The sequence below is a fragment of the Marmota marmota genome, unplaced genomic scaffold (genome assembly GCF_001458135.2).
Source record: "Marmota marmota marmota unplaced genomic scaffold, marMar, whole genome shotgun sequence".
In the NCBI taxonomy this organism is placed as follows: Eukaryota; Metazoa; Chordata; class Mammalia; order Rodentia; family Sciuridae; genus Marmota; species Marmota marmota.
The window spans coordinates 1,321,939-1,341,040 of NW_026000109.1; the positions used below are offsets into that span (position 1 = coordinate 1,321,939).

General features: G+C 36.4%; 1 protein-coding gene across 1 annotated transcript in view; it reads right to left on the reverse strand.

Moving 5' to 3' along the window:
• Calcr (calcitonin receptor) overlaps positions 1-19,102 on the reverse strand; it is a 47,411-nt gene that overhangs the window by 16,160 nt on the left and 12,149 nt on the right. Inside the window, exons 4-6 of the mRNA XM_015506734.2 lie at positions 16,890-17,002; positions 14,794-14,885; positions 5,619-5,745 (exon numbers count right to left, since the gene is read on the reverse strand). Coding sequence (XP_015362220.1) covers positions 5,619-5,745; positions 14,794-14,885; positions 16,890-17,002 — 332 coding nt within the window. The remainder of the gene's footprint in view (positions 1-5,618; positions 5,746-14,793; positions 14,886-16,889; positions 17,003-19,102) is intronic.

Sequence of the window (19,102 nt, forward strand, 5' to 3'; positions counted from 1 at the left end):
CTATCATAGCCCTAAATCTGTGAGAGATTTTGCTAGATAGAAGCTAGTTAGCCATCACCATTTTGTTTTAAATCGTTTTTAGATAATGAGCCACTAGAAAATATATTCTGTAATATTATGTGAAAATTATGATAGTAGGATATTCACATAGCAAATTTTAAGTTTTAATCATAAAGTTGGAGAATCATTATTGGTTTTGACATGTAAGTAAAGTGAAGAATAATAAATGGCAGAGAATACCTTATTCCACTTCCATGTCTTGGCATTATTCTCCCCACCCTGCCCCTAAGTCAATCATACACTCTTAATCCGAATTCAATTTTTCCCTTCACAGGCTACTGAAATAGATAATGCCAATCATGTTTTATGTGCCATTGAGCCTTCATCTCAGAAGCACTGCCATCTTGGTTGCTTCATCTACATTTATCTGGTCTCCCTTCCAGCAGCCTCCCTTGGGCCAGGCAGGAATGTCTAGTTCTCACCCTGGAATTCATCATCTCTAGCGCTTCTCTTCCAGCCACTCTTTCCAACCTGATCTTCCTGTGATGATCTAGGATAAAGCCATGGCCTTGTCGGGTGGTCCAACTATTCTGAACAAATGAGGGCTATAAGAAATTCGTGTTGTTTTTCAGAACTTGGAACTCATTTGGCTTTACTTATATAAGAAGCTGCAGAAAATGTAACTCGATTGTATCAGCTTTTGAGGTACAAAAGTGCTCAGGTTCCTAGGAAAAACTAATCTCCTTATATTGTCCCTCTCATACCCAGATAAAAAGTTCAGAGAGACATTTATTTCTAGAAAATGACAAGTATCCTGCCAGCTTCCTTTAGATGCAGCAAGAACAATGCTTTTAATTCTGCATCCTGACTCTACATAAAGATCATCAAATGAATAGATAGAACAAGAAAATGAAATTTTAGATATTATGGAAATGAAATACTCAAATGACATAAATGACAATGGGCAATTTTCACATCACTCAATAAACTGAGGATCTATTCAGTCCTTATTTATTCCAGAAGTTATTTTGAGTTTAACTTAAAAAAATAAAATAGAAGAATGTGAGAAATAAGATTCTGATCCTTGGCCAGACAGGAGAGAATATGCCTGACCAAAGGCTTCTGAGAGAAAAAACTGACTACTTTGATGCAGAAGGAACCTCAACCCCGCAGGGATTCCCCACTGAGGGCTGAGGACACTTCTTTTTCTTTCTCTCTCTTTTTTTCTTCTTCTTATTTTGCCCTCAACAAAATAAAACTCTCATAGAAGAAGTGCAAAAACATTTGGGATGAGGCAGCCCCCCACTTCAAGAAATAGCTTTCTTTTTAATATATTCCCTTTGGTATTGAGTAGAGAAAGCTTTGTGCCTCTTAACTACTGATTCAGTGACCTGAGAATAGGGTCAATATGAAAAAGTAACTCTTTGCTTTTGTTTGCTTAGGAGGGAAAATGACTTCAAAAGTTAAGTATTTTGTTTTTCTTTAAAGACAATATAGAACTAAATCAGAGATGGTCTGCTCATGAGTGTGCTTTTCTTTAATTTATGCCTATGGTTATATTTTCATGTTAGTTGCAATTTCAATTAATATTTATAAACTGAAAATGTCCAATAACTTTCCTTTTTCCAAAACTTTCTACTGTTTCATTGATTGATTGATTGATTGTCTCTTATGTTTTCTTTCTTGTTTTTATTTTTCTTGGTTAGGGAGGATCTTAATCAAATGTTTTCTGGATTGTCAGTTTTTCAAGAAGAATGTAATATTTTAAACCCTGAATTTAAAGTAATTTTAAACATATGATTCTGCATGTGACTTAATGTTGATGGATGACTGGATTCTCAGTCTTTGGATACTATTACATCTGTCTCTTTATAAGTGAAGAACTTTTCTCCTAAGAGAGATAGGGCTTGAGAAAAACTTAAGTCTTTCCTAGTTCTCATTTATTCTTCTTCTTTTTTTTATAAATATATATGTTGTTGATTGACCTTTATCTATCTATCTATTTATGTATTTATATGTGGTGCTAAGAATCGGACCCAGTGCCTCACGCATGCCAGGCAAGTGAGCTACCACTGAGCCATAGCCCCAACCCCTCTTGTTTATTCTTCATATTCAAGTTTATCACAGCAGGGACATTTCTTCTTTCTTGATACCCAAATTTATTGCTTCAACTACAATCCACTTAAACTTTCAGATGAGAAAAGACTCAAGAAATTTGGCTTCTTTCAATGCCTTTATGATAGAATATGCACAAAATAGGTCTACTTAGGAGGCTTTGCTACCTTTTCTTGAACTAATTTCACTTGCCTAGAGAGAGCTGTCCTATGTTGTTTATATATGGAAGGTTAGGTAAGAGAGTCAACAAAATTTTTGATGAAAAATAATGACTGTTCAAATAGAGAAAGTGCTAAAAAAACCCCTAGATTAAAAAAAACTAGTTATTTTTTAAAACTAGTTAAATTTCCTCCTAAGTCAAGTGTATGCTTCATAATTCACAAGCATGAACTAATTTTCAACATTTTAGTCAGCTAGTTTTAGCTGACACTATTCACATGTATTTGGTGAAAGCTGTGTGTCTCCGTATTTTGTTTAATGGAAGAAACAAACATTTAAGAATGTGAAATAGGGCACAGTGTGTTCTCACATCATGACATCGCTCCATTTTCCATGTAAGTTGAGTTCTAGCTGGTGACCCATTCTCATTTTGTCTAGCCTCAGTGGAAAGGGATTCCTCTTGTAGGTGCACAGAGAAAACTATCTAGATTTTTGTTCCTTTGTTTTCCATGGGGGTGGGGAGGGGGAACAGCACACTCAAGAATAGGTTAAAATATGTCTGAATCCCACCTGTACGGTTGTAAGACACATTGGATTCATGCTTAGGGATTGTGAATGGGTAAGAGATATCAGTGTGAGGCACGAGAGGATCTACCTGTGAATTTACAGTACTTCATAATAGACTGAGCACTGCTCCCAGGTCAGTGTGTGATGATTCAATAACTGAAGTGCCATTTCCTGGCCTACTTCCTACAGGTGGTAACTTTCTCAGAGTTTCCAACCTTAGTGGAGAATGGAAAGCCAAATATTTGACTCCTATTTGCTTAGCAAATTGCTTCTACATTATTTTAAATTTGGCGGGGGTCAGCTTCACTAACTGTGGTGTGCCAGTCCAATTGTTGACAATCATTGCTCTGGAATGGCTGAGCCTATTTCTTTTATCACATGTATCTTCCTATGGAAATAAAGAAAGACTGTGGTGTGAAGAGAGACAGTCTTGTGTGAGACAGATCCATATTTGAATTCCATTTCTAAGTACTCACAGTATGGGGGACACTTACCTTCACTGAGCCTCAGTTTCCCAGCTTTAAAAATGGGGATAATATCCTTCTCACTGAGGTCTTGTGAGGATAAAATTAAGTAAGATAAATTTTATTTAAATCAATTAACACTGGAAAAGAAAAACTCATCAAAATAAACCCCATTTGGTCACATTATTCTTCAGGTAAGACGGGACTTTGTCTCTGATAACAGATGTCATGGTTTTAAAAGATGGATCCTAATGCCTTTCTGGATATATTCACAGTGCAAAAATTATTAACACCGAGGATCCATTAGAAGCCAAATTAAGCTGCTTTCCCATGCCATGCCACTGTCAAGCAGGATGCATGCTCTGGGCAGATTTCACGCATTTTTGTCATTGGGTTGGCAGAACTGTCAAATGCCAGTTTTGAAAGATGAGGCTATCTACAGATGCTTGCATAACACAGTTAAGCAGGGAAACAAAAATGAAAATATTCCATGGCCATTCACTGTGTGCTGATAGCTTCAGTTTGAGCTTCCAGATGCATTCTCCTCCCCTCCCACAGCCCTGGGCCCAGAGATGTGGTTCTGGATGCCTCCCCCAGGGCTTCCTTGCTCTCTGTTTTCTGGTTTAGCTCAGTTAATAGAACCCTTAGCAGGGACAGGGAGGTAAGAGTGTTTACTCCCTCATCCATTTTCAGGGGTTACTATAGGCTGGCTGTGTTTGGAGGCAGAAGTCTTGAGTTTCTGAAGGCCATCCTTCAAACATGCCACTCCTCTGTCTTTAGCTTCCTTCATCTTTCCCTCCATTGTCAACTCAGGCCAAGGCAAGGTAACAGTCCCCAGTGTATTGTCCCCAATTTGTATTGGAATGAAACATAATTTTATACAACAAAAATGATCAAATATTGGCAACTTCATATGCAATGCCAGAAATCATTACATCATTAAATTGTTTTGAATTGATCAATTAAAATGCAGGCCATTAATGAATAAGACAAAGATTTTTGGTTGAAATTTAAAAAAGGCAGGAGATACAGAGAAGCATCTGTAGATTTTTCAAGATGAAAATATTTGCTAAGGATCAAATGATTATTAAATGGTAGAAACAGTGATTATACATTATCTAAACTGAGCTTATAAATAAAAAAAATTTTTGGAAAGTAAATGGTTGTTTGGTATCACAGCACCAAAGTGATTCAATTGCTTTAAAACCAATCTGGTAGATTTGGGAACCTAATCAACTAGTTTGATATTACCAAGCCCTCATCAATTCATAATTAGAGACACATCATTAGGATGCAAAGGAAAGAACAAAACTGAGAGTAAGGAGAGTGGATTTGAGTCCTTGTTCCCCCTGCAATTACTGAATTATATCAGTCATACAATCCAGGGTAAATCACTTGGCCTTTCCATCCTCAGATCTCTAATCTGTAAAATGAGGACTAAAATCTCTTTTAGTTCTAATTTTTGGTGGTTTGTAATATCTGGGGCTGATTGAATGAATTAGCAGAGCCTTCATGTTCCTCCCCCTTTGCCTCCTCTGCCAGCTCATTTTCTTCACCCAGCAATTGGTCAATGATTTCCCAATTTGGCAGCAAGAGAGAAACACCTGGGGTGCTTTCCTGGGCTCCACCCATAGCTACTGAACTCTAGCACCTTGTAGACAGTGGCTGTCTAACACTTATGAAATTCCCCCAGTTGATTCTGAAGCGCAACCATATTTGGAAACCATTTGGAAAAATATTACCTTGGAGATAAAAAGAAAAGATTGAAGACAGATATGAATTATTATTAACAACTCTAAGGACGTTATGAGTGGTTCTCAGTAATGGAGTTAAATGATTTCAATTCTCTTTTTCTCTGTGATACTTTTATAGAAGAAGGACCCTCACTAGATTTTCTTGTTGTGATGGTGTTTATGGGCATGAGTTTCATGGATGTATTCATTACCCCTAAATTCTTTTTCATTTTCTTAGGTCAGAATAGATCTTTTTTCAAAGCATGCAGACATAGAACATATTTATACTCATTTGAGTAAATGCATAGTGTTTATAGCTGAGGTGACTGATCCAAGCCTTTGTACAATAGCCTTGTTGTATGATTCTCATTTGCTTATGACTCAATGATTCTAGTCCTTTATCATAGCATGTAACAATGAATTCCAAGAACTACATAGAACTGATAATGCTTTGCTAATGCAAAGTTCAACTCAAGAAGTACATATGTTTGCAGATGTCAATAGCATTAACAGCATGCTCATTATTTACAGGTACTAGGTTCTCCAAATAAAATTGAAAACAAAACCATGCAGAGCTTACAGGGTCCCGGCGCACCAGATCTCCGTTGGGCACGACTTCAACCAGGTGGATGATGATAATCATGGAGTTCAGAATGTAGGTCAGAAACATGTTCTTGTGCAGAGTCACACGTTGGCAGCCAAGGCTCCTGGAAGAAAAAGTAATGTGAAGTATTAACTGGGGCCCAAATGTTAAAGTTCCTGGAAAAAAATTGATGATATTTTTTCATATTTTCTTTAGCAACAGACATGAGGACATACAGAAGCAAATGAGGTGGGTCCCATCCTCAAGACTGATTACTATGTTTCTGCCTGATTTTTTAAAAAATAGTTTTAAAAGCAATTTTTCTAGTCACAGAAGTTGTAGTTTAGGGTCCTTGCAGTGGCTTCCTACAATAACTGAAAGAGCAAGGAATGACTTTTGATTATGACAATGTTACCAAATAGGTGGTAAGTGGGGTCATAGAGCAAGAAGTCAGAACAAGGGATGCCCGTGACCAGGGACAGGAGCCCTTACATACACGAGCTTCAAGTATTCCACCATTCTTTCCTTCCACTGTGTCTTTTGACATCTTCCTAGATCTGTGGAGTCCCTCCTGTGGTTCCTGCTCTCCACATTCTCCTGCTGGTGGAGCTCGGACACAGGCAGAGAATTCTAAATGGGCTTAAATTTGATCTCCTCATGAGGCATATAGTGCTTCAGATCTGGCGAGACCTATCTAAGTGCTGCTGCTTCCTTGCACAGTTACTTTCCCACCTTATTGGTACTAAGTAATTTGTTGGATTCTTTTATTCCTTTCTCCCCTACTTCATAAACTTGTTACATAAGCACTGATGTGAAAGTTCACATAATAAAACATTACTTTGAATGTCCCTTTTCACTTTGGGGATGTAATGAAGACAGCCTGTGTCATGGTAGAAAGAAGACTGGAATGAGAATTGTAGGTCAATAGACATCCTTTATTTAATATATTTCATCCAGTCAAAAATATTGGTATAATGTATTTACATTGTGAAAGCTTAAAACCTGCAGTTACTCCTCAGAGTAGCTACTCCTAAAACAAGTTCATGGAATAAAGTTAGAAGCCAGGAATTTTGAAAAAAAGAAATCTGGGGGAAAAATGAAATATCAGAATGGTCTGGATTTACTTACAATGCTTTCCTATATTCACAACTCAAAGGAAAGTGAATTGTCAATAATTTGTAGTCAAAAGTAAGAGTAAGTAATAAAGACCTCTGTGAGAGCACGTTTGGATGACTGCAGATACACTTTTCAACTTCTCAGGAAGCACACATATTAGTAGTTAATGAATAATAGTTTAGAATTTGTCACTTATTGGGCAGTATTAGAATATAGAACTTTATGTCCAGAAGGCAGCCTATGGTAAAGATGGGGCTTAGAGAAGAACTTACCCTCCCAGTCCCCCGCACACTGTGATGGATTACTTTACTTGGCAGCAAAATTAAACCAAATTTGCTTGGTTTTACAATATTGCTAAAGACAGGTTGCAAATTTAAGGCTTTCAAAAGAATAAAAAATTGTGTGAAACATTGCACACATTTATACAACATAAACTCTTCCATCTTGCAACTGTTGGACTCAGTGCTGTTGAACCTGTGACCTGCCACCTTCCATGTAGTCATAATTGTGTTCAATAATTCTTCTAATTAGGAGTAAGTCTCTGTGGTTTCCTCATGGCATTCAGTCTGGTTTAGCCTATGACAACTGACATTGTCTAGAAGGAAAAGCAGGAGGAAGGTCTGCTGCTCTTGGGCCTGGCTTTCTTTAGATTGGGCAGAGTTCAATAATCTGTTGATGCATAGCACTGGCTTAAGGGACTTCATTAGCTGCATTCTCTGTGGAAACCAAAGCCCCCTGAACAAAAGATATTTCCTCTACCTGCTGCTTACTCTTGCCCTTGAGTCCCTGGTTTATTTTTCTTCTTAACACTCATCACCTCCTGATATTGCCTATTATTTTCTCTTTTCCTCCCACTAGCATGGAAGTGTCCAAGGAAATTGTTTCATAATCCTAGAACACTGACACATCACAGGACTTAAGACTCATGGTTTAATTAAAAATATATAACAACAATTTTGCTTGAGCTGTGACCACTAAACAATTTTTCAGTACATCAAAGAATTATATTAAATGCTAGATGATTTCATATCTCATACTTTGTATCATAGTGAACATTTATCAAATTCTTAAGTTGTAAAACTAATATTGGACATCATCTTGTTGTTCAACACTAGCTCATATGTAGTTATGATTTAGATGTGATGTCCCCCAAAAGCTCACGTGTGAGACAATGCAATTGAGTTTGGAGGAGAAACAATTAGTTAATTAATCCCTGATGGGATTAACTGAGTGGTAAATGGAGGCAGGTGGGTGTAACTGGGGGAAGTGGTTCCATTAGAGGCGTGCCTATGGGGTATATATTTTGTATCTGGAGGGTGGAGTCTTTCTCTCTGCTTCCTGTTCACCATGTGAGCTGCTTTCCTCCACCACACTCTTCCACCGTGATGTTCTGCCTCACCTTGAGCCACTCCAAAGTGATGGAGCTGGCTCTCTATGGGCTGAGACTTCTGAAACCGTAAGCCCTCAAACTTTTCCTCCTCCACAGTTTTTCTGGTTGGGTCCTTTAGTTACAGCAGTGAGAAAGGCTGACTAAAACAATATTTTATATATAAATATATATGTATAAATCCGTATATATGTGCATATATCTACATAAGAACACATACACACTTCTCATTGAGAACGTAGAGAAAATGATGGTTTAAAACTAGATAAACTGCTAGCCTCCAAAGGGAGACTATGGCTAATAATGAGTTTCTGTTTCTTAAAAGTTCAAGCATGATTTCTGTTTATTGAGTTTAAAAATTTTTATTACATTACTTGATGACATTTACACTCATCTTTTTGAAGCAGGTTAACGGTACTTTAAATTTATCAAAATTAATTAACAATTGAGTTACTGTGTACTCAATATGATCCAGAACTTCTAGTAGAGGCAGAGGATATATCAATGCACAAATAGAAAGCTTCTGACTTCAAGGACCTTATACGCAACATGGCTGCTTATTTACTCTTATTGTGATAAGTGTTCTGAAGAAGAGGCATAGGATGTTGGAGAAGATGAACTGAATTTAGCATAAGAATTATAATGCAAAAATCCTGTTGCTTGAGTGAATGTAAGAGCAGCTGATAACATTTTCTTGTCAGATCTGAAATGTCTTAAGTAGAAATTGCATAAACCTGATGTTATACTGTATTCCCTTGATAAAAAAAAAAGGCATTTAGATGGACAGAACACTGCTTGTTAATTTGAGTGACAGGGAACCATAAGTACTACAGATTCTCCAATAGTGGGAGGACAAGATACCATTATCTGCTGTCTGGGCTAAACTGTGGTGTCATTTCAAATGTGACGAAGAAATAAGTGTTCTTGACTTTGAATCTCAAAATGCCATACTTTAAGGCTAAATCAAAAAGTCATTTTCATGGTTATAGTTTATCTGGTATAACTCTTTCACAAAGAATTTGTTTCATGTTATTAGTACTCTATCGGCATGCATGTGTACTTTATGAGAGCTTGTGGCTGTATGAGAGGCATTTAATACTTGCCTGGAGTTTTGCAGATTACTTAAATCAGTTTTGGTATCAATCCTACATAAGTCTGTAATTAGAGTCACATTCAAAGCAAACAGGGAATAGCCAATAATGAAACAAGGAAAAGTTTGTATGGATTTACTAGTCCATGGGAAAACATGAGTTAGGAATTTCATTTCTATAATTGCTATAAGCCCAAGTTGCATCTTCCAGTCTGACTTTGTTCCCCTTTACGTAGTTATTGTACCTTCTTCACAATGGGCATGAGAATTAAGGGCAAGAGAAGAGGGCAATAATGCATAATTGCATAACAGATCATATGTATGTCTTTCTTGATAAGGAACTTTCTACTTTTAGATATAGCACAAAATCCTTATCAAGAATTCCCCCTTTTAATTGTAATGCTTGCTTCTTTTCCTATCACTACTGTTCTGTGGGTGCACAATATGTCATGGACTGACCAACAGTTATCTTGACTGTCTCCAGCATGCCAGTGCCTGGGTTGGAAGAAAGTATGCTATCCTTGATGCCTTCAACTGAGTGTTCTCTCTGGAGGAGCAGGAAGGCAGTCAGAGACATATAATGGTGGACACCACACAAGATAAAACCTTGTCTGTCCACCCAGAATGTAGGTGTGAAATGAAATAGCAGGAAATGCTGAGTTGGTGGTAAAGGAACCAACGTTCCTTCTGGATTCCCCAGTGGAAGCTACCATTTTTGACCTATGTTACTCCCTATACTTTTTGACATGCAATAAAGACACTCCCTGTCTTTCAATATATATTTCTAAAGCCTTTTGGGCAAGAGTAGTAAATATTTTAAATATTTAACAACCAGAAGGTATGAGTACTGATCAGTCACAATGGATGCTAATGAATGTTCTATTATGCCTCTCTTGAGAGAGCATATGAGCTGTATAAATATTTAAGTGTGCAAATTGATAAATTGTAAGTAAAACTTGAGAAATAAGTGGATTTATTAAAAACTTGCCAAAAATGGTCAAGAACCAAACTCACATAAATGTGCACTTACATAATTTTCCCAAATCAGTTTTCCCTAAGGGTTTCTACATTTAGTTCTATTGTTGATATGTACTATTGGCATCTAATAGTGAGAGGTCTTGGTGAACTAATTTGATGTTTCTATTTAATTCTTCTCCTTATTATTGTTCTTATTTTCCCTGCAAACATCCTAAACCAAATAGCATCCTAAAGTGGCTGTTTTCTATCTTTAACTGTTGGACTAGAAATAACCTCTATACCATGATGAATGTTATGTAAACTTTCATACAGTTATAAAAGTTTTAGTGCCCTTTTTTATTAATTAAATCACTGAAACTCAGTTTCCTCTAGATTGTAGAAGACACAGAGGTTTTGTTTTCTTCTTTTAAAATAACAAAGCATGATTTTTATTTGTTTCAGGGTTATGTAGCCCCCCTGCCTTTTCCTTTTCCCTGAAGACTAAGAATAAAATCACATTAAGATCTGGGGCATGCTTTAATGGCCTCATTCTGAGTAAGAGCCCAAGATTTTTAGTGAACTATTGGCAGTTCCATGGCCTCCTGTATGGTCAGTAACTTTGAATTCTCCTGCAGGCCTCCTTAGCCTGCTGGTTGGAGGACACCTGCAGGGTTTCTCCTTTTGATAGAACTCTGTAAGGTGCATTTCAAGAGTTCTGAGGACCTCAGAGTGAGATTTCATGGGATGATTATGAATGAACTAGTCCACCAAGGGAAGCTGCATAACTTCTCACTTTGGTTTCATAAAAGTTTTATGCAACTAACTGTTCAAATTTTGCAAAATACCGCAAGAATGCAGAATTAAGCAAGAGACAGATAATTGATCATTGATTTTTCACATCAATAATGGTATTTAAGTAAATAAATGATGAACACTTAGATTGTAAAGTATGGTAAACATCTTATGGGTGATGTTAATTGTTTGGAAAAAAAATCCTGGGAAAATTCTGCTAATTAAAAGATAAATTCCAGTGATAGGTCAGAATTACTTTCTACTTCACAATAACTTTTATTATTTTTGAAATACAAATATAAGAAAAAATTAGAAAAGCCAGGAACATACTTCATTTTTAAGAAAACAGACGTATTTAACATTTTTTAGTTTGGGCATTTTTAGGAGACCAATGAGAACAAGTATAAAAATTGTATCTCATTATTTTGAATTTGAATATTTGACATCTCCCCATTTATGAACTACATTTCTCATTCTTCTCCTGTGTGGCTGCCCTGGAGGGTCAGCTATTTCAGTTTATATCTTTGCATTATTAGATTTAGATTATAAATTAGTATACTTGTTAGTACTTGTTTTTCCTCCCCAGATTTAAGTTGTTGACTGATGGCTTCTTGAAACAGAGACAATAGAACAATGTGCCTCACAGATGATCTCTGGTCCTCCCTCTGACCCTCCCCAATAGGGTTAGAGCAGTATCATTTTACTCTGGGTTAAATATTCTAATTTACCCATGTGTTTTTCCCCCTGTAATGGGGATTAAACTCAAGGACACCTCACCACTGAACCACAACCTCAGTTCTCTTTATTTTTTGAGACAAGCTCTCACTAAGTTGCTGAGGCTGACCTTGAACTTGCAACCTGCCTGCCTCAGCCTCCCAACCATGTGCCACACTTTTAAACACTCATCTTCTGTGGCTTGATGTAAGAATAATAATTGAAAGAACATTCTCGTTTTCTTTGCTGGTTCTACTCTCAGATCTCATAACTTGTTTAAGTGAATGGAGATATTAAAAAACCTAAGAAACACCCCTTGCCATTACCTTTAAAGTCCTGATCCGCGTATTAGTTGCATAGCTACAAATTTGGGATTTTTCTTTTTGTTATATTTTTTAAAAGCTTTAAAAGTAGGCTTTTAGAAGCAGACTTTTTAATCAAAGTTGTGTGAAAGTCAAGATGATGTATTTATTCACCATGGTGAAGAGCCATTGAAAAATGAGCAGACATTCCAAAATTAATCATGCTATGGTGATTACTTTGCTGTGTTCTGATCATTATAATTGAAAATACTCTTCTAATTCTAGCAATTAATACCTCATGTCTTTCTGCTTTATCAGTCTTCTGTTAAGCCATTTGTGGTAGGAGCTTATTGTCTGTTTACTTTTTCTTTAGTCACTTTTTTTTGTGTGTGTGTGTGCTGGAAATTGAACCCAGGGGCACTTTATCACTGAGCTACATACCCAACCTTTTATGTTTTTTACTTTGAGACACGTTCTCACTAAGTTGCTGAGGCTTGGCTTGAACCTATGATCCTCCTTGCCTCAGAATCCCAAGTTGCTGGGATAACAGGTATGCATGTATCACTGAGCTAGGCAATATAAGAATCTTGACTATGATATGGACAAAGATTTAAAAAATGACCAAGAAAAAAGTAATAGTTGTGCTAAGGATGTGTACAGAGTTGATTATTCTCCCATTTGTTTAATTTTCTTTAGTACTATCATGATAACATTTTAACAAAAATCAAATTAAGCTTTTGTTATTCTATATATAGGTGACTATATTTAATTGTGTGGCACATCTTTTAAGTATAAAGGATTATCTGGAATCTGAGCTTAGGGGTTTGCCATACCACTACAACTATTATTACTACCAATAATAATTATGGTGATAGCAATAATAATGATATCAAACACATATTTCACCCGTGTTTTTTTTTTGTACCAGGGATTAAACCCAGGGATGCTTAACTACCAAGCCATATCCCCAGCCCTTTTTAAAAATATTTTATTTAGAAACAGTATCACTGAGTTGCTTAGGGACTCACTAAATTGCTGAGACTGGCTTTAAACTCTCAATCCTCCTGCCTCTGCCTCCTGAGCTGATGGATTACAGGTGTGTGCCACTGAGCCTAACTCATATTACACTTTTTATGTGTCAGATACTAATCTAGATACTGTATCATTCCATCTAATTTATTTCCATTTCTAAGAGATTTATGAACTGCAATTCATTTACAAAAAAATATATGGGTGGTCTATTTTAAACCTACATTTGTGAATATAATTCATAAAATCAGCTAAAGGGCTATGTTATGGGAGCCTTATTTTCATGAAGGATTGCTGTGATGCAAACATAGTTAATAGTTTCTAATTGAAATGTCTAGTTATTTAAAAAGCTCCTGTTTATATTCATCTAAAGATGATGACAAGACACCTTCAAGTATTCAAATTGTTCCTTGTGTATTTTCTCACATTGTGCTTTCTGATATAATTGTTCACACATAAAGACTAAAGAAAAACATATTTGAGCTGGGTTTTGCAAAGACATGCTCTGATGTGTTTTTTTATGCCTTATTCTCACATAGGCTAACATATCTCTGAATTTCATTCTTCTGGGGTTTTAGCTGAAGTGTTCTAGCAGATGGCAATTGCCAGACCATGTCTATAGGTTATTTCATCCAAGTTGCTCCAGGGCTTGCTGGCTATTATCTCAACTAGTGTGACAGCAATAGGAAATTCTGATAAGGGAGTTTTCTGCATGGAAAACATAAGCAGCCCTCCTGCTTGCTGGGAATTCTATAGAATTTTCATGTCAAATAATTTACGCACATTTAGCCCTACCTTATTCATATAATGGAGAATGGAGTATCAAGATTTTTCCTAATCAATCTAATTATCTAAAATACAAGAAAATCCAAAGTTTGCACATAGAAGGGTATATAAGTCTAAGTAGAGGGAATTATTGCTTTAGTGTAAAAATTAGAATTCTCATGAAAGGGCAATGTAGTACCACATGCCTTGAGTTAAAGAAAGGATGCCAAATTTAAGAAACAGCCCAATGTAGTCATGTTACTTTGTCAAACACACGATGAAGAAGGACTCAACACATGCTCCATTATTGTAAAATCTGCATGTATATCAACCTAATCACTTTGCCATAGATAATGCAATTAAGTTTAATAGACAAAACCTTAGAATAAAAACCCTCATGAGAATATTATTCCTCACAGTGTCTTAGAAGATGGATGTGGTTGAAAATAGTAGGTTTGCGAGGAGAAAGAATTAACACTGGACAAAGAGCCATCTTCTTCCACCAACTTCAATTCTGGTTGAGTGGGTTAAGGTATAAAGAGAGACTCAAGACTTGCCCTCCTCTGTGATTAACCACTATCATGGCCTCACCAGTCATGGAAAATCCACTTTTGATACAGCTCATAACTAGGCAGGGTGCATTTGAACCTATGGCCATGGCCTCTGTATAGTAGAGCAGGGATTGGAGAAAGTGGAGGAGCCTCTGCTCAGTATTTAATGTAACTGCAGCCAGGGTAAATGGAATCTTTCCATATTACCACAGGGTCCTCCTGGGTTCACAGGCCTGTCTTATTTGGGGAAGGAGGCATATTGCCTTTGAAAATGATAATGAATCCATCTTGTTCTCCCAAAGTTAGAGTTTGAAAGCATTTGATATTTTGGCTACTTCATCACTACCAATGGTGCCTGTCTTTCATGATTTGCAGGAGACCTTCCCCCAGCCCCACTCTTACAGAATTTGCCACTTATTCCAGTAACTTCGAGAAGAAAATAAAAAGCAGATGTTGTAAATATACTCACCTGAAGAACACAAAGATCCCCAGGGAAATCACCAAGGTGAAAATGGACAAAGAGTGACCCACAATAGCCAGGTAGTACAGAGAGTACGCGTTCTGGAACAGAGAGATGAACCAATGAGTTCAGGGAGGGTGCAAGAGTTTCTGTTTCTAGATACAAGTCAACATAGTTTTCCTTCTTTAACCATCTAAAAACATCAGAACAATACTTCTGCAAATAAAATATTTTTATGTTTATTCATATGATTTTATAGAAATCAACTGACCTATTTTCAAAGAAAGTTCCTTGAGGTGAATTAAATCTCATTCAAAAATATACTATTGAAGTAATATAAGTGCATGAAAATGATTACTCTGAAGCTGAGGAAGAGATCCTGGTAGGGTTTAACTTCTAGGGTCTTACAGACAGTGGGTATGTCTACCCTACAAAATGGCAGATTAATAATCTACAAATTCTCCTGACTCTTGGCACTAGGAATACACAAAGAAAAAAGAGAGTACGATGGCAGATTTTTCTGTACCTGTATTTAACCCAGGATTAAAGTACATACAATTTAATGTATATCAATTTAAAAAAATAAAATAAATTTGAAAAAAGAAGGGTATCTTTAGTATTTCGTTGGTTGAAGAATATGAAATCTTTTCCTTGATGGTCATTTGTTAATTCTGTTTTTCCATAATCATGGTTCATTTTTATTCTCTCCTAGTGTCATGTTGGTTCAAAAGAATATTAATGAGTTCTTTCATGAAATGCATAGTTTCTCTCTCTCTCTCTCTCNCTCCCTCCCTCCCTCTCTCTCTTACACACACACACACACACACACACACACACAATTTTGACACTAGCTTTTGAAATTACTTAGTTTTATCCATTATAATTGAAGCAGACCTAGATCTATTGGAACTGGGGATTTTGTTTTTAATTGCTGTTTTTCTTAATAAGGAAAAATTTGTGTATAATTTTGTATTTGTATTTTAATCTCTTGAATTCTTGTTTGAAGTTCCTTCTGCAGTGTGTTCACCTTGGTATTAATGCAATATAATATAGATAAGAAGGATGATTTCTATGAAGTGTTATGAATTTTGGGAGTAAATGTGACATTTATGTATCTTGAGCATTTTGATTCTTTTCACTTGCCTTGTAAAGGGTCTGAGATTGAAACAGTAATTCTGCTAAAATGTTCTCAATGCATGCAGAGACTTTCATTTAGTTATGGGTATGATTACTGTCCTCAAATAATTATCACCTTTCAAGGCTCCAGGAATTTCAATACAGATTGACCTACTTCTCCTGAATTATATCTGTTGTTCCATTTGACCAGGCATTTACATTGATTGACATTTTTATTGCTGATACAATTATCCTAATGGCACTTCTTATCCTATCCTTGCAGGTAATAATGATAAAATTGGAATAGTTGATTTATTGATTGGAGCTGATAAAAACTTTAGAGAACTTACTGGGAGGGACTGAGGAATATTTTTGAGAAAAAAATATTTGGCTCCTGTCTTTTCTCCCAGAAATTAATTTCCTGGCTATTTTTCTAAGAAGGCTTTGTATAACTATTATTATTATTATTATTATTATTATTATTAATTTATTTTTGGTAAAAGAGATTGAACCCAGGGGTATTTAACCACTGAACCACATCCCCAGGTCATACATATATATGGGAGGGGGCTCATTAGATTGTTTGGAGTCTTGCTAAAATTGCTTAGGGCCTTCCTAAGTTGTTGAGGCTGGCCTTGAACTGGCAATTCTCCTGCCTCAGCCTCCTGAGTCTCTGGGATTACAGGAGTGTGCCTAGTTTCTGGCATCAGAGGGGATCCCATCATCTGTTTCATGGATACTATCTGCTTTGTCACAAATGACCGGATTCCATATGTTCTTGGAGGTACCATTGAGATTAAACACTAAGAAAGGAATTGTCATTTTCTCTAATGCTACTTCATAGAAAGCCGAATTTATAGGTCACCACTGATTTCCTTCCATAAAAATCATTTGGCTTCTGAGTAGCAGGTATTTTAAAGTTATAAATCCATTTCCACATATAAATAATGGCATTCTCATCCAGTACTGAAATTTGAAACAGAACCCACCTGCAGCTTCTCAGGAGTGAAAGCGTTACACAGGGTATAGTTGGTCCAGGTTCGATTGTTGTGGGGATGTTTGAACCAAACCCCATTTTCATCACAGTATTTTGTGACCCTTTCTGTTAATGAAACATAACAATCAAAACATTAATACCTCAAAATCCCAAGGGAAAAAGAATAGTAAGTTAAAGCTTACAAGCTATTTCAAAGTGCTAATCATCTGTAGAACTTGAATGTGATCATCAGTCAGTAGAGTTCATATGGATCACGGGTTATATAAAGTATTTTAATATGTGTTGTCTCATTTTATCTTCAGCGGAGCCTTGGGAAGCAGAGGTTGCCATTTCCAATGTACTAACTGGAGGCAGATGGGGAGGGGTTACAGAATTTGAAAAGGTCATTAATCCAGGATTGATCCAAGATTTAAATCCAAGTCTGCTGGCCTCCAAAGTGCTACCCCCATACTCTAATTCATATTTTTTAGCAGACAAATTTCTGCTTATAAATGGGAAATATATGAGAACAGGGAGACCATATCTTTCTTCATTTGTTTGTAATATTTTTATAAGACTGACTATATGAAACTGTGGGTCAAATGGTCAAATATTTACAATTTCATATGGTTAAATCCAACAGAAATCCCAAACTAAGGGGAGTTACAGCAAGAGGTCATTTTTCCACCTCTGAAAAAGATATTTTTTTTTATTTGTCTCTCTTCACTTTACAATGCATATTGGGATTCATAGCTTTCACCTTTACTATTTGCTTCTTTAAACCTCTTTAGGTACTAGTTAGTGAATTTGTAATTAGCACATTACAAATCTCCACCATTGTTATAAAAATGTATTCATGATTTTGCTAATGTTAATTGTTGATGGGTCATTCCAGGCATACTTGGAATTTTTAAAAAGTGATTTTAATGGCAATATTTTACCTTTACTATATTGTTAGAAATTAGCTCTGTAGCAATGTTTGTTATGTAGCAAGCAGAGGGGAAACTACTGTGTTCAAAAGGAGGGGTATTCTCCTGAAGAAGTCCATTCCACTCATGGATAGACCTCAAGACCAATTCTAAAGGAATGAGGGTTGAGCAGCCCCGTCCTAAACCACATGTTGACCTTGTTGGCACTGTTGATTGCTTGACTCCAAGTGCAGGGCCTTAAGTGCCTCTGTTGAATTTTGCTTTATTAGCATCTTCCTATACACTGTCATCTTTTTCTGAATTTCAATACTGTTCTTTCCTCTTTCACTATTTATTTGTCTTTCACGAGGCACTTTTTCCAAAATGAAATGACTGACATTTTATTAAATTTTTTGTACATCATTAATATGTAGCTTTTAGAGCAATAATAAAATCCTAAATAATTTGTTTGTTGAATATAGACATTTTTACTAGGTAGCTTGTGAAAATGGATTTATCTCCCAACTGAGAGGGTTCCATCTAAAAACAAGGCTGAAAAGATGGATCTGTGCCTGGAAATCTCTATTTTGCTGATCAAAACCTTGCCTTTTAGTCAATATTTATAGTCACTTTGGCAGGAGCCTGCTGCCACTTTGGAACTGGTCTAGTAGCCTCAATTGCAGAATGGTGCTTTATGCCAATCAAATTACCTCTAATGTAGTTGTCAAATCAAGATTAATGAAGCATCATTTATTGGGAAGACTCAATAAAGAACCAAAGGATTATCATTAAGTAGCATTTACTTAGAGTTTGTAGGAATGTAGCTTTGAGTTAGGGCACTGGACAGAGCCCCTTCTTTTTTCACATCTCAACTCTTCCATCAAAATAGGAATTCCCAGAAGTGGCTGGCCGACACTGGTTTTAAAAGAAGCTCCCTGTAATTCTACTTCTATTACCCCTGCCTTGCTTAGGTGGAACTTTGTGGTTTCAGGAACAAATCAGATATTCCCTTGAAGGAAGATGCAAATAATGTCTTCCAAACCTTGTCCAGGGATGGACTCATTTCTCTGCTCTAATTGGGATTCTAGAGCCACTTAAATGTCCTCTGAACCAGTAAAGTGAACATTTTGCTTTCAGGAGAAGAGTCTCACCCTTTCAAAGGGACTTAACAGATTGCATCTGTAGCTGATCCCATCTAGTTTCAGCATCTGAGCCTCTTTTATAACTAACATTCTCATCCCCCTTCTAGGATCTTTGTTCCAGACTTATTTTAGCAGGACGTATTTCTTTCTAGTTTCTTGGGACAGGATTTTTCTGG